General features: G+C 41.7%; 1 protein-coding gene and 1 long non-coding RNA gene across 4 annotated transcripts in view; one reads left to right on the forward strand and one right to left on the reverse strand.

Moving 5' to 3' along the window:
- The window catches only part of lmo1 (LIM domain only 1), a 31,814-nt gene extending 21,658 nt beyond the window's left edge, over positions 1–10,156 (reverse strand). The window contains exon 1 of the mRNA XM_034680266.1: positions 9,356–10,156. Coding sequence (XP_034536157.1) covers positions 9,356–9,377 — 22 coding nt within the window. The 5' untranslated portion in view covers positions 9,378–10,156. The remainder of the gene's footprint in view (positions 1–9,355) is intronic.
- Positions 1–15,905, forward strand: part of LOC117810429 — a 200,547-nt gene that overhangs the window by 70,270 nt on the left and 114,372 nt on the right. The gene's annotated exons all lie outside the window — the stretch shown is intronic.

The raw sequence follows: 15,905 nt of genomic DNA on the forward strand, positions 1-15,905 counted from the left end.
TTAAACCCCACTCTTTTATTTTCCAGCCACCACTGTAAACGCTGTGACCATGGCAATCCCAAATAAAATGTGTCCATAATCCGGGGTATCTGCCACTGAGGTTAATGGGGATCTCATGCAGATGTCTTCCCCATTGTGTGCATGAAACAGCCCCCTTCATTCAGCTTCCGTCATCCCTGTAATTGCGCCCAAAGACGGACGCGTTTCTCTATCGCCAAAACACAAAAATACACGACATCTGGTGATAATAAAATCAGCTGGAAATACACACGCCAGTTTGAAAGACGACTGATGAGTGTATTATAAATGATACGCAAAATAAAGACCACTGATTCACTACGTGATTCATGTTCCTGTCCTAAGTTGGAGCATATGTGAACACACACACACACACACACACACACACACACACACACACACACACACACACACACACACACACACACACACACACACACACACACACACACAGACAACATAGACTCACACACTCCTTCTCAAATAAGGTAGTTTTCTTACAAGGTCCAAGTCAATATAACATTTCATACTGACTGTGTTTTTTCTTCTTATAGTTAGCTATGAGAGCCCTCTGTGTTACTGTACTGCATGCTACATTTCCAGATGGTTGTGTATGAATGCTGGGGTCTGTGAGGTGCTTTCTGGGACTGTATGCATGCTATGATTATGACATAATTAACACCCACAGTAAGCGGCAGGGAGAGAGAGAGAGCGAGGGAGAGGGGGGAGTGAGAGCAGACAGGGCCGGTGCAGATGAGGGGACTGTTCATTAACAAGATGCACTCTCTCAAACTTTGCAGCTTGCTGCGGCTAATAAGCCCCGGTGAAACGGAGCCCAGCCGTCCCTTGCATTGACCCTGGCACTGCCCGGGATAAGGGAGGGTTTTGTCTCCTGGAATAATTGCTCTTTTCACATGTTACAAGTGTCCTGACCCCCACGGTCGGCAGCCACTTTCCCTACCATAATTACTCCTGATCCGCTCCAAATGAGTCAGCCGCATTAGGGCTGCAATAACACTGGCCCGGCTTCAAGCGCGGCATGGGGAGTCTCAGCAGAGCAGCCTGGAACAGGACTGCCTTTTCTCCCGGCCCACGGTCATTTCCATCACGTCAGAGGTGCATTTCTTACACTTGAAGTCAGCACGAAGGCCCTGGGCCCTTTTTCTGAGGCTTACAGAAGGCATTGTTAGCTCCTGGTGCTCACTTCTCACTGTGGTTTGGCAGCAGACTCCATCCCAATTAACAGAAAACTTCATTAGGGTGTTTTTCCACACTTTTCAGCCCCCTATTATTTTTAATTTATTCACATGGGGTTAATTAAAAGAAATGTATCACAGAGATATGCAACAGCTTTCTAATTAAATTCATTGCTGCTTTTTTTTTAAGACATGAAACTGGCAGAGTTTCCAAATTATTACAGAAGGAGACTTGTTCCAACACTTGGTCGCTCAGTAGTAGTGGGAGATTAGAGCTCTGCAAGGTAAGCTGTCAACAGCAGAAAGAGAGGGAGAGAGAGGGAGATGCGCAAGAAAATAGGAGTGAGGGGATAAGATGAACGAGGAGGAGGAGAAGAGACACAAACACTGATGGTTTTTATCATGCAGGGTTACCCCAAATAAACCCCTGAGAGCTCTTAAAGAGGGATGCTGTCAGAGTGTTGACAGAGCAACGAGAAAATTTTGTTTTGCATCAAGCCAATCACATGTGGGCGTGATGTTGGGCTTTGTGTGCAGTGGGTCTGAGGTGTTTAGTTCTTAAAAGCTGCCATTTTACCATTTTTCATTGAAGTGCAGGCTGTCAATAACAGAGAGGGTGCATGCATCTTCATCTTCACTCCCTATACAAAAGGTGCAAGATCATTTTTTTCCAGAGTCTGCATTTGAGATTGAATAAGGAAAAAAAAAAAATCCATCTACTCCCAAACTATATACTTTTAAACTTTGATAGACGAGGCAATCTTATCTGCCACTTTGTGAATCCTGACAAAATAATAAAAAAATAAAAAATCCGACCATTAGGCCTGTCATAGCCACCTTCCGCTGTCCGGAACAGAATAATGCACAAACACTTTTAGTCCACATTAAAAATGCATTTGCAGAGGAATAAATGTAGCCCTCTAAAGTTTGTGTCACTCACGAGGTCAGGAAGTGATGTTCAAAATCCTCCCCACTCCCCAGCAATTACCACACACTTATTATTTCAAAGGATATGCCAGGAGACAGGTGTGCCATTCAGGGTCCTCAGTGTGTCGAAAATGGAGGGGAAGAAGGAACACCATACTGAGGCGCACTGTGTGAGGCTCTTTAATCTTGAATAATGCAAATTCCCCACAGGGGGGCAGTTATTTGGCAGCACAGGCCTCTAATGTCATTCTACTCCTGCACCTGATGGGGTAAATAATGAGGGAGGCGTGGGTGTGTGCGGATTGGGAAGCTGGCTTCTTGAAGATTGTGTGTGATGTCATGTGGGATGTTAAGACTTGACTGTCTTTGGTAGTTTCACAGGAGGAATGCAGGAGACGACGTGTTGTGTTTCCGTTTAGTACCTCAAAAAAAATAAAGACTGGGCCGTTCCTTTGAGGACTCGTTCTTTTTGTCACTGGCTAAAATCAAATAGCAGATCAACCAGAAATGACTTGTTGAGTGAAATACTAAAATATTAATAATGTTTGGTTTGGATACAGCAGGGTTTGAGTTGAACAAAACAGCGACTGCTAAGTTCAGTTGGACTGTCTAATGGCAGCTGTCATCTGCGTCATAATTTGTAGTTAAAAACATAATTAAGGAATATTTAATCAGTCAACTTCAATATCCAAAATCTAATCCAGCAGCTTTAAGAGGAAAAGAACCATCCCCCTAACTCTCAGTCTTTAATTAGCTATTAAAGACTTGATTTACTGAAGGTCATCCAGTAAGAGTTTAGTGTTCAGCATGTTGGCACTCCTTAAAAAGACAACATCAAGAGCTTCTTTTTATTTACCAACAAGATAACGATTATATCTTTATTCCTCTGGACTTGTGTGCCAAAAAGCAGCTTTTAGGAGGTTTTTAATTAGTTGAATTTGACCTAGAAACATGCATGTGACGTTTTGTTTTTGCCAAAACTCAAAAAGGACAGGTCATTTGAAGTTGGATTAGGACTACACAGCGAAAGAGAACGTGCACAAGAAAGAAGAGACTGCAAGTTACTGCTCACAAATACCAATTGTCAAGTAACATTAACACAACATGTAGTTACTGCTGTATAGTCTGATGCTGGATGCAGCTATGGAGAGGGGATATAAAACATGTTCATCACTGCTTAAGATGCAACAAAGATCAGTGAGTCTTACCTGAGGCCACGGCTTCTTTTTGAACTCAGGAAAACAAATGAGAGCAGTGTTTGAAAGACATTTAGAGTCAAACAAACTGAAAGGCCTAAAGTCTCATTAGCAGCCCCTAGAGGCTGTTCCGCTCATTACATCCACAAGAACAAAGTGTCTTTTACTGACCAGTCAACACTGCCATCCTCAGAGCCTCAGACTCACACCAGCAGAGCCGAGAACACACGAAAAATCCTCAACAACAATGATCAGAGCTTTTGAAAATGTGAAACATGGCATCGGCAAGAATTCCTGCTGGCACTGTGATGTGCGCATTAAAGAGAGAATACAGCAGGCCGGTTCATATAGCTGATTTTAGAACTACATTATGACAGCAGTTGTACAGTATTTCTGCAGGTGTCCACATCTCCACTTTTTGCAAAGACCAGAGCAAAACCAATCAACACCTAATTTACACAACTTACACACATGTGGATGCATGTGCAAGAGGCAGCTGCTGCTGAGACATTTGAAAGGAAACATCAGTCCACATCTGATTTTAAGATGAATTATTATTATATTCCCATTTTTCTATGTCCACAGCCCAAAAGCCTGCACTTGTAAGACAACATAGATACACACTGGAGCTACATGAACTGATATTTATGCACTTCTCTGCCTGTTAGTAAGAAGATGCTTCAGTACAAAAATGCACTGAGAAATCTTGAAACGTGTTTACCAGTACTGACATTTAATATTTCAACGATAAAATAAACTGCTTTATGTGTGTTTTTCACAAATACAAATGAAGCATTATGAGTAAAAAAGGATCTGAAGCAACATAAAAAAAATATTTGGCTCGCTGGTGGCCTAGTGGTCTAAGCGCCCCACGGCGGAGGCTATGCCGAGGTCGCAGGTTTGATTCCAGCTTCGACCATCTACTGCACGACCTCCCCCTCTCTCTACTCCCCAAGTTTCCTGTCTCTATAATATAACTTCAAAAAATAATACAATGAATGTAACTTCTAAAATAAGTTTGTGTCGACTCTAAAATAATCCGGTGTCAGGGTCAGGCTTAAATACAGAAATAAGCATGCCTATGTACAGGCATGCTTTTCATGTGCCTTAAACTCATGTATATGACGATACAATGTCATGAAAGGTTAATTAAGATCTTGTCTAAACCAAATCCTTAAGCATAAATCTTTTTGAATAATGCTGCACGAATTATTTTTCAGCAAGATAGATAAACATTTAAGAAGATTCTGAGTCTTAAGTTGCTTCAGAAAGCAATATATGTGACTTTTATATTAAGTTTGTGTAGCATCGTGTCAATGCATCCTATGTATTTCTTAAAGCCTGACATAAAGCCTGGCAGTGTTCGGGCGTTTACATTTTCAATGAGATGCACACAAAGTGCTTACATTGCCTCAGAGTGTAACAGGTGACATATTGTTTCATCACTGCAGGTAGTTTTCATTCTCTGGGCCTCCTGACACTTCACACTCAGCTGCCAAAGAAACCAAAGCTGGTGACATTGTAGTTTTGACATCTGCTCTTCTCCAGAACTTTGCTGCATGTCATGCCACATTCCCATCATTCCTGTCGTCTTTGCTAAGCCTATGATGACAGAATAAAGGAGAGATGATTTTCCAGAGAGAGCGAAGACTAAGCTTTACAGAGTGCATCAGAATGACAAACAAGTCACAACAGAGAGTGCGCGATGATAAACAGGAGAATAAATAACTTCACTTGCAAACAACTTATGAGATGCTGCAGAAAGAAGAAGAATGCATGTGTGTGTTTGCTCAGACATATATGTATTTTTTGCAGACAGACACAAACAGCAGCTTGAGAGGAGACTGGAGTGTGGTTTGATTCCAACAGGTGCATGTGATGAGCAGCTAAGTATCGCATATGTAAACTTTAATGTTTGATCATGTCATGTAAACTGCATTATATGATGCACTAGTTTTTATTTTTACTCCACTTCAACTGCAGATGAGGTTATTGGGGGTTTATTTTCTGCAGGCGAGAATAGTTGGAGAGAATAGTGAGTGTCAGCAGTACTTGTGTGCATGTCTGCATTTGTCTCAGACCTTGCAATAAGACATCAGGTTTCTCCAAGGTGGTTTTGAAATGTAGTTTAGAGTATCGATTCGTCTCAACTTGTCAGCACATTGTGGATTTTGTAAAAGGTTTCATTGAGACATTTGTTGTGATATGTTTTTGGCCTTGCAGCTTAGAGTTTCTTATTTGTTCATGTAATTTTCAATGTTACTCTTTTATCTCTCCAACCTTCTCGCTCCTCTCACACAAACCAAGAATATACCAGGAATTTTTCTTGACATTGAAAAGAAAATCATTTAAAGTGAATGACGACAAAAGTAAGACTCTGGACAGCACTGCAGAGAACGACTTGTTTCCTGTGATGCATGTGTGGAAGCCGGATCTTGTTGTGAGGATTTGTATGATAACACGGCTAGCATGTGGCCTCTGGCAATAATGAAAGGGATGCTCTTACAGCTCAAGAGTGCATAATTGAGTTTGCGAGCCACACTGATGAGTGCAGCCATTTACATGGGAGGCAGGTGGGCGCGCTCGCTAACACGTGTCTCATACGGCTCAATTCAGTGCCTTTGAATCGCACTAAAATTATGGAAAATGATACACATCTCCAGCACTCAAAGATGTGAAACAATCAGCACTGATAGGCATCTAGAGGGTTAGTGGTGACAGGCAGAATTATCTCCAGTGGGAATTCTACATTTGAAGATCAGGAATAGATTAGATGGAAAGAAATACTCAGTGAAATGGTAAAAATGTGATTATGTGTTAATTTAGCTAAACTGAATGAGGAGAAAAGGCTTAGTTTGATATGGATGGTCAAAGCTGAGAGGGCGCAAAACATGTCATAGCAAAGTGCTGCAATGGCGGAGCAGCTGCCTGTAATAATAAGGCTTTATTTCTTCTTCCAAAAAAAACTGTGGTGACTTAAGAAAATATCAAGCGAAGCAATGTGTTTGTAATATTGTTCAGGGCCCTGAGCACAAAAACCCGACGTAATTTCAATATTTGAAATGGGCAAGTTTAATTTCGAAGTCAGAGCAAACCAATAAGCTGAGAAAATAGCAAATACAGGAGAGCAAATTGCATTCCTTTGGAAAAGTGAAAAAGACTTAAAGAACATATAAAAGTAATCTCCAGCTGGAAATTAGAAATCAACCCTCAGAAACCAAATAACAGAAAAGAAATATTACTGTCCACTTTCTAAATCAATATAACATCGCTACAAGACAGTATTACCATGGTAACAGCGGTAAAGAATGAAGCAATTCTTATTATTTCAAAATAAAAATCGGAGCCTGAAGCCCAAGTTTTATTACAGCAGCCGACAGATCAGCAGTCTGTATTCATCTGAAGCATTGCTTTTCAATCACATGCTTTATGAATGTGCGGATTTCACAGGACAGGAAGATAACAGGGTCATAAATTAACAAGAAAAAGGTAACCAGACATTTATCAGTAGCTGGAGGTTTTTTTTCCTTCTTCTTCTTCCTCTGCTTGCTGAGCTCTGTGAGGAGTATACTGTAGTTGTGTTAATGTTGAGCACAAATCTGCCTTCAGTGTGGACCCACTTTCTTCTCCTGCAGCTGGTACGAAGAGGAGGAGAGAAAATGGCTGAGTTGCTTTTTTAACTCTTAAATTAGACGTAAATTGGAGGCGTCATGTCACAGGGTGAAATAACATGTGGACAGGGAGGTAATACATGTGTTGCTATGCAGGAGCTTGACCTGAATATGGGGTCATTTTACGAAAGAGTGTCTGTTTGCCTTTTACAGAGTGGGCTCTGTGTTATAGTGTGTATTATAAGTTAATAACGGCATCATCTGATTGGATAGCTGAATGCAGTTTGTGACAAGACATCCAGGTATCTGCATTTCACTAACACAAGAAAACATTCCAGTTTGATGCTTTAAGTTCAAATGAGAGTTACAACTGAGTGTTTGAAATTGTAAGTGCATCTTTAAATCTTCATAATGATCAGATGATTTGTAACAGACAGATAAGCAGCAGCTTCGTGATTCATTTCTGGTTATTGCTTTTGCTTCACAAACTGTTGCAGACTTTCAAAGAGGAGTCAGAGTTCAAAAAACCGTCTGCCAAACAATTGCATGCTTTACTGAGTTGCCAACAAGTATTGCAGGGTTTGAACCCGAGACCATACACTCCAATAATTTCTTTAATATGCCTCATAAGGATTGAAATATGAACACTCCAGCAACACGCAAACACACACACACACACACACACACACACACACACACGCACACGCACACGCACACACACGCATAAATGTGAATCAATCAAAAGAAACAGACGCCAAAACACAGACCCACACCTTCATCCCTCTGCATAAACACATCTGTGCAGGCACTAAGTGGATGCATTAGACGAGAAGGTTGAATTGACAAGCCCATAACTTGAGAGCCAATAAATGCTAAGAGGCACCAGAATGAAAGAGACCAGATCCACGCAGCTCTGTTGACAACCTGGCCAAAATGAAGCTGCTGGAGCTGCTGCTGGAGCTGCTGCTGCTGCTGCTGCTGCTCAGGACCAGCAAATAAAGGGTGAAGCTTTTAGGCAATGAGCAGCAGGTGATCTCAGCTTTTCTGCAAGTCCTAATGCTCCTAAAAGCCACTCTCCCTGCTTCTGTAATTGGGCATCAGTAGTTAATGTAGTATTGACTGCATTACATGCTCCTGTGCATCCTTTCCCACTAATGCCATTTGCATCACCTTGTACATTTACCATATTGCTTAGCCAATAACTGTTAAAAGCAATCTGAATCATGAATCATATAGGGAACTTTTAGCTCAGCAGACATCCGAAGGAGACAATTTACAGTTGAGTTAATTTAGGTACATTTGCAGCACAACACTGATTCATCCAGACAGACCAATTTATGTCCCTGCCGCAAACCTTTTATGGTTTTTTAGATGTGTAAGTGAAAGGATGCACTGCTAAGAGATATGAAATATCAATTTTCAGACATAAATAATGGGTTGCAAATGCATCCATTACTTTTGGAGGAGGAGGGGGGGGGGGGGGGGGGGGGGGGGGTCTGGATAAACTCAGATGTGCACAAGCTGTATACTGTACTTTAGAGAAAATAACACACATGAATGTGTTTCAGTTTAGATAAGGTTGTCATTGTGCATCTCAGCAGGTGGTCTCCAAAACAAACCTCGTAATTGTCTGAGAGAAGTGTGAGAGGAAGAACAAAAAACTTGGAATGTGCATAAAATGCATGAAGTCTCCCTTCGAATATTAAAATGTTGCATAAATGTATTAAAATGCATATAGAGTGTGCAAGGATAAACGCACTGCACATCTCCCCCATCAGTTTAATCCAAAATGGGACGTCATTAGAGGCGAGTTTGATTTAAATTAAAATTAATTAGATTGCCTCACCCATTAACCTAAATACATTGAAATAGATAAGTAATGCAAGGAGGCCTATTTGGATGGAAAGTGAGTGAGCGAGCGTAGCACGGCGCTATCCATAATTTGCAATCAAGTTAAAAGCACTCTGCTGTCATCTCCCATCCCGTGCTGATGTCAAAGGCTGCCTCGCTAACTTCACAGACGCGAAAAGCACTTAAGAGAGGAGGGAAGGGGAAAAAAAGAGAGGAGCCACATGCACTGCAGCGTCTGTGGAGTCTCCTCAAAACTCCGGGTTATACATCAGACGAAACCTGCTCCAAATAAACAACACAAGTCTCCCACTCTAAACTGCAGTTTAGTCGATAGTAACACGCTCTTTGTGTAACTTCACGGTGCAGAGAGCAGCCCCGGTGTGCAGCTTTCTCCTCGCGGAAAAACACGGAGCCTGTCGCGGGGAAATGAGCCTGAGTGAACGGATACAAAGCGGAGGCTGCGGGTACACGGGGTAAACACATAAAAATGTCACTTGTTCTCCGTGTCATACACCCCTCCATGTTATTGCATCCTACGGCCGGAGATGTTACTCACCCTCTTCCTTGTCCAACACCATCGTCCTGAGGAACGAGGAGTCCTTCCCCGGGCGATCCGTCCTCGGCTCCAGCAGGCTGCACGGCTCGGTCTGCTCGCAGCTGCTGCTCCTGGAATGGCTTTGAAACGCGCGGTTGACTAGACTACGCCTCGATAAATAAAAATAAAAAAACCCTGGAAAGATGAATTGCCGTCTGCACGGTTTTTTTCTCTCTCTTCCTCTCCTTTCTATCAATAATAATTCAAACACGGCGTTGTGAACGAGACGAGATCCCCCACTATCCGGACTGAAGAGTAACGCGAATAAATAGCGATCAAACCGCGTTGCTTGCTCTTGATAAATTCCATGCGAGTCAAAAAAAGGCAAAACAATGAAAAGCGATATAAATCTATAGTGTCGTCTCTGTGTAAGAAGTGTGCGCACACGGACGGATCAGACGCTCAGACTGAACGACTCAGCTCCTCTCGCTGTTAATATTCTCGCTTTCTCGCTCTCATTTGCTCCCAAACATCAACTATATTCAAACAAATCCAATTGCAAAATGTGACAAGTGCTAAAAGCAAACTCACGCCGCCTCGCTCCCAGTTTATGTGCCGCGCTCGCCTCTGCTGCTACTGAATAAATGCGCGCAGTTTCCAGAGACCCTCGGATTCCCCTGTTAATTAAATCAATTCATTATGCTCAGATCTGATTAGCAGCCCTTCCCCCCTCTTTGAATCAATTATTCAATACACAAACATAATTGCTTGTGCCAGAGGTGTCTAAGTATTAGCTTATTTAACTCCAAGGACACTAATTACCCCTAGGGCAAGGGAACTTTTCTCATTAATTCTGACAAAACACAAAAGCACAGCTAAGGGAAAGTGTGTGTGCGTGTGTGTGTGTGTGTGTGTGTGTGACTGGTCTGCCTGCCATTCTGAATGTGCGTGATAGAGAGAGAGAGAGAGCGAGCAGGAGTGAGCGCGCATGCTAGTGAGGTTGTATTTGATGCACGTGCGCACGGTCGCGGATGCGCGTGAGAGAGAGAGAGAGAGAGAGAGAGAGAGAGAGAGAGATGCTGCTCCATCGGTGCCTGGTACAGTTGGAGTAAACATGAAATGCGCCTATTGTTTTTTATTTCCTGACTTTTTTCTCTGCAGATTTTAATAGAAATAACGTCTAATTGTGGTCCATTTAGCAGTTAATTAGTGGTCCAGACACAGTTATCATACAGGCTGCAGATAAAGCGTCGTTTCAAGAGAGACAGCACAACAGATGGGCTGCGTTTTTGATTAGTGGGTAGATAGAAGGTTCAGTTTCGAATCTGGTAATATAATTGTTGCCTGTTATTGCCAAGATGAAAGTGTTGCTGTTTCATGGTGGAGCCTTAAATAGCACCACTTTCACTTGCCCTGCGGAGACTGTTAACCAATTAAGGGTGAGATCCAACAAAGATTAGCCATTTAGGAGAGTGGAGTGGAGTATAAGCTACAATGATGGTGGTTCGTCAGCAGCCAGCAGGCTGTCTGTGGTGTGAGCGCGCTCAGTCTGTCCTTGCCTTCTGTTACATTTTGCACCAGATATTACAACCCTAGTCTAAGCTCATTATCATAAGCTGCTCTACAATCAAATGATTATAAGGATAATTTATTGTCATAATAATGATTGTAGAACTATTTCAGATCACGGGCCTCTTTAGAGAAGACTAATAGTCTTCAATATTTTGGTAAAATTGAAGTCTTACTGTCTGTCGCTAAATTAAGTTGAATCGTCGTTATCAAGCCTGCGTCCAATTATGAAAGCCCTTGCATTTGAAGTATTATGAAATGGATGTCAATCAGGACATTCCAGAGAACAGGCACTTGATCTTACATCCACATAAGCAGGCCTATAGGCTACATTTTTGCCCGACTCAGCTAGCATTGTGACTCAATGGCCTCTAAAGCCAAAAAGGGAATAATCAAAGAGGACCACTTCTACAGGAAGGGTCTCCATGTAAAGATGATGGTGAAAAGCAATAAAAGCAAAGCACCTCTCAGAAAAGAAGGTGGCGCCAAAAGCACCAAAACGTTAACCTTTAAAGGTGACATATCACGCTTTTTTCATCAATATTGGTCTAAGAGGTCCTCAAAACATTTCTTTAAAGTTTATGCAAAAAAAAACCACTTTGAAATCAGATTTTGGCATGCCTGAAAAGCCCTCTTCTTCACCCCTGCTTAAAACAGTTTGTTTTCTCTCTGACCACGCCCCCTCAGGTATTGGATGTGCCCTCGGCTCTCCAGCACGTTGATCTAATGTTTACATGTTGGCTGAATATACACGGCTGCTCACAGACCTGGAGTAAAACCAACCTCTGCCAGAAAGGCAGCAGGACCTTTCTGAAGGATTGGTCACAGATTTAGTGTTTCTTGTTGTTTTATTTGTCAGTATGTCGACGTGTGTCTTGGTACACAGCTTCAGCTACGACATGTAGCTATGTCGCTATGCTAACTAGCGCTAGCACTTTTCCATGACAAATAAAAACCATCCACTAGATCTTCAAATCTGCAGAATTGGGGAGTAAAACCGACCTTTGTGTTTATTAAGACAGCCTACAACTAGCATGCCTCCCTCCTAAGCTCCTTGTTAGCACACGTGTGCAGGTAATGAAAAACGGAGGAGGGATTCAGTATTATTTTATACAGTCTATGGGCTGAACAAGCTCCAAGCTCTGACTCCGTGACAGACCGGATATTGTTGTTACGTAACAAAAACACGGAAGTCTGAAACGGCTCGTTTCAGCACACATTTACAGAAAGGTGGAGAAATCAAAACAGGGGCAGAATGGATTTTTTTCATTCTCGGGGGGTTTGTAGACATGCCAGGGACACATATTTCAGGTAGAGAACAATTAAAAAGTCAATTTTGCATGATATGTCACCTTTAACATCTATACTAAATGTAATTTGTTTGTGTGACCTGAAATGTTCCAGAGCTATTTTCGCATCCATGTTCAAAGTGCATTTTTATCAAGTTAAACCACATCTCACCATATTTATAGGTTCTTATAGAGGAATATGTATCAAACATGCTCTGTTTCATAATCATCCTCTTACTGCATTGCAAACCAGCTTTTTGATAGGCTCCGCTAATGTGATCATGCACCACAAACCTAAGGTATGAAGCTCACTGTACATAGCCCATAGGGGTAATTTCAGTTCTCAGGGCAGCGTGCTGTGGTGAGATTGGGTTGGCCCTGAAATCAATGGGCTGATCCCTCTCTGTCCGGCTTCCTGGCTGACATGCTTGACTTTTCATCACCACGGTCACACAGATTGATGACTTATGACCGAGAATGTATGTTTGCTGACCTCTAGCAAAGTGAGTGACACATAATTAATCCAATCACACAGAAAACTGGAAAAGAAAGGGGAAAGAATGGCTCAGTATCGTCGGGGCTTGACTCCAAATAGCCGTTTGACATTTGAATTTGAAGAAATACAATGAAGACTTCCAGAGAGGGAACGAAAATGGTGTGTGAAGGCTGGGAGATTACAGAAGTAAGCTTAATTGGCCCGATATTAGGAACCCGCATGTTTTACGAATCATCTGACAAAAGTCGTAGTAGTAGTTCCATGTATATTAAAGAGTCTCAGGTATTTAATCATCACTTGAAATACAAAGGCTCCAGTACCATTTGTCACCGTCACACACTTTACTTCGAGCAGTTGATTTTGGGTGCTGATTGGTTATGGTGTTGAGTTGTTACATTGACTTGTTCTCACCTTCAGAAAATATTTTAAGGCACTATCAGGAGATGTTTAGATAACCCCTTTTTCTCTCCAATACCAAATTTGATACTTAGACTTGGTATTATCCAATACTCAATATCCCTCAGTAGCACCTCACTGTTGTTTGTTATTTTCAAACATAATTGACTTAATTCCACTTGATTTTATTTGCGGGGCTTACAAGTTACAGTACTTGGAACGGTGCATAGACTGGCAACATTTCCTATACCAGGCACTGTGTTTTAGGCAGTGTTGCAGGCTAATACTGATATAGGTATCAGAATAACTCTAGTAACAAAGCAACTCTATAGCTAGTTTCTGTCAACTCCAGTATTGGTATCATAACAACTCTAGTATCAGTATTAGGGATGGGACATGATTTTTCGAATGCTTGAATATTCATTCACTTATTAAAAATCGAAGAGTTAATGCAAATATCTCATTTTGAAAGTACTATTTTCATCGTTTTCACCGGTGCCTGGTTGTAATACGGTATTCCCGCCAGACAGTGGCTGTGGAGCGTCTTTAAGCTGTTTGCTAACAGGAGAAGAAGAATGCTAACTTCATTAAATAGTGAAAGAACATGACAAAATATTAGCGACAGTTGCTGGAAATACATGTGTTGTGGTGTGAGATTCAGAAACGGAGATAATTGCAGAGACTGCGTAGGCTGTAAAATGTTAACATACACGCCACGCTGCTGCGTCACAGAAACACTGACATAAAGGCCAAGACAGACCTACCCAGTGACCGCTACGGGCAGCACTACATCCCACTCGTTTACGAATAATCGCTTAATAGATGCCAGTGATTATCGTATAGTATTTTGGATGAAAATGCCCATCCCTAATCAGTATCAAAACAGTTTTAGTATCAGTATTGAAATAACTCACGTTTCAGGACCATACCAACTCCGGTATCTGAACAACTCCTGTTTCGATGTTGGACCAACTCCAGTATTGGTTTAGGGAAACCTCTGGTACTGCCATCAAGCCAACTTTAATATCTGTTTCAGAAAAACTCAGTTGGTTCTAAAACAAATCCACTATCTGTATCAAAACAACTCCAGTATCAGTGTCCAACAACTCCAGTATCGGTATCCAACAACTCCTGTATTGGTATCAAAACAACTCTAGTATCAGTATTGCGCTAACTCTGGTTTAGGTTTTGTAACATTGTAACAAATCTGGTATTGAAACCAGTCCGGTATCAGAACAATTCAATACTACCAGGTCTGGTATTGCTCTTGCAACAACTCTAGTACCGTTCTCAAAACGTGTAGAATCAATATTAGGGATGAACCGATCTGATCCTGGGATCACGTATCAGTCAGATACAGGCTCAAAAAAGCTAGCTCAAGTATCAATGACAAAGTGGACGATCAGTGGGGGGGATCCATTGTGACTCAGCTTCAACTGCCATTAGGGGAATGCTTGACCAGTGGCATGTTATGGTAAATAACTTGCATGTAAGTCTGTTTGCGTTACTTTGTGATATAATTGTGATGTAATGTTGACATTTTCCTTTCTAGTTTTTAATACAGAAAATGTAATTCCTGACTTATCGACCGCTGTATTTAAAGGTTTACAGCTGAATTGTACTTCCTCTTAGTTCCATGACATTTATTACATTTGTTACATTTATAATCTCATAATAAATGATGAGACAGTCAGTTTGATATTTATTTATTTATTTATTTATTTATCTATCTATTTATTTATCTATTTCAAGCAAAGCCTGCTGTTCCCAAAACATAATTATCAGTCTACTACTCAAATGTAGGAAATTCAGATTGTTAGTTTCATGCTGGTATCAGCTCAGATCAGTACTGGTGTCAGCCAATACCTGAGCCTAGATCAGACCTCTAAAGGTTGGATTGGTGTATCTCTAATCGATATTGGATTAACTCTAATTTGAACATGTGATGTAGCCGCATAGACCATCAGTCCAACTCCCTCTTAATCAGGCTGCACCACAGCTCTCAATCAATGTAGTTCTTATCAATATAAATGACTCACATTACCTTTGTGTTAGGACACAACATTTTGTGTGTCTGTGATCCATGGCTCATGCAGGCCATGGTGTACTCTTCAGCCCCTCTCACAGTGTCTTGGGGTGGAGACCCTATCCCACTCCACATCCAACAGTGGGGTCACTACATACTAGAAACAAGCCCCTGAGTGGGCCTCTCTGATACACAGTTAATTAAAATTCATTTCTGAGCATGCATTAGCCATGCCCATCTATTTATGGGCGGCTCTCAAATGCAGCCACTACAAAACAGTGCTCTGTAATTAACCCCACCTAATCAGATGGCACACTAGTGTTGTGTTCCTATTCCTCCTCAGGCACATAGCCATTGGACGGGGGTTTCACAGAGAGGATGAGCCCATTCTATAGTTCAGAATGGCTAAGCAGATTAAAACCTCATATCAAACATGATATTTACAGGCAAGGCTCAGTGGAGAGTGCTCCTTTTATGTGGGATGGGGAGAGGCTCCGGGGCTGGGCTTTTAAAGCCGTGTCCCTTAATTGTATTCTAGCTAAGTGGGATGAATGGTGCTTTTTAATCAGACCACTGACGGGGCTCTGTGTTGTAAAAGTATAGAGATGGTGCCTGATAGGTAAGATGCTGAATGATATGCTTTTAGTCCAGGTTTTCCAGCTTCTGGCAATATTCAAATGCATTCTAGCTTTAAGCTAACACCTGTGAACATCAGTGTGATTCCCTCTGGTGGCCCTGCTACTGAAGGAAAACACCAAAACACCAAATAAATGGAGGTAGTGTCTCCTCTTTGGG

This window comes from Notolabrus celidotus, chromosome 3, assembly GCF_009762535.1.
Source record: "Notolabrus celidotus isolate fNotCel1 chromosome 3, fNotCel1.pri, whole genome shotgun sequence".
Lineage (NCBI taxonomy): Eukaryota > Metazoa > Chordata > Actinopteri > Labriformes > Labridae > Notolabrus > Notolabrus celidotus.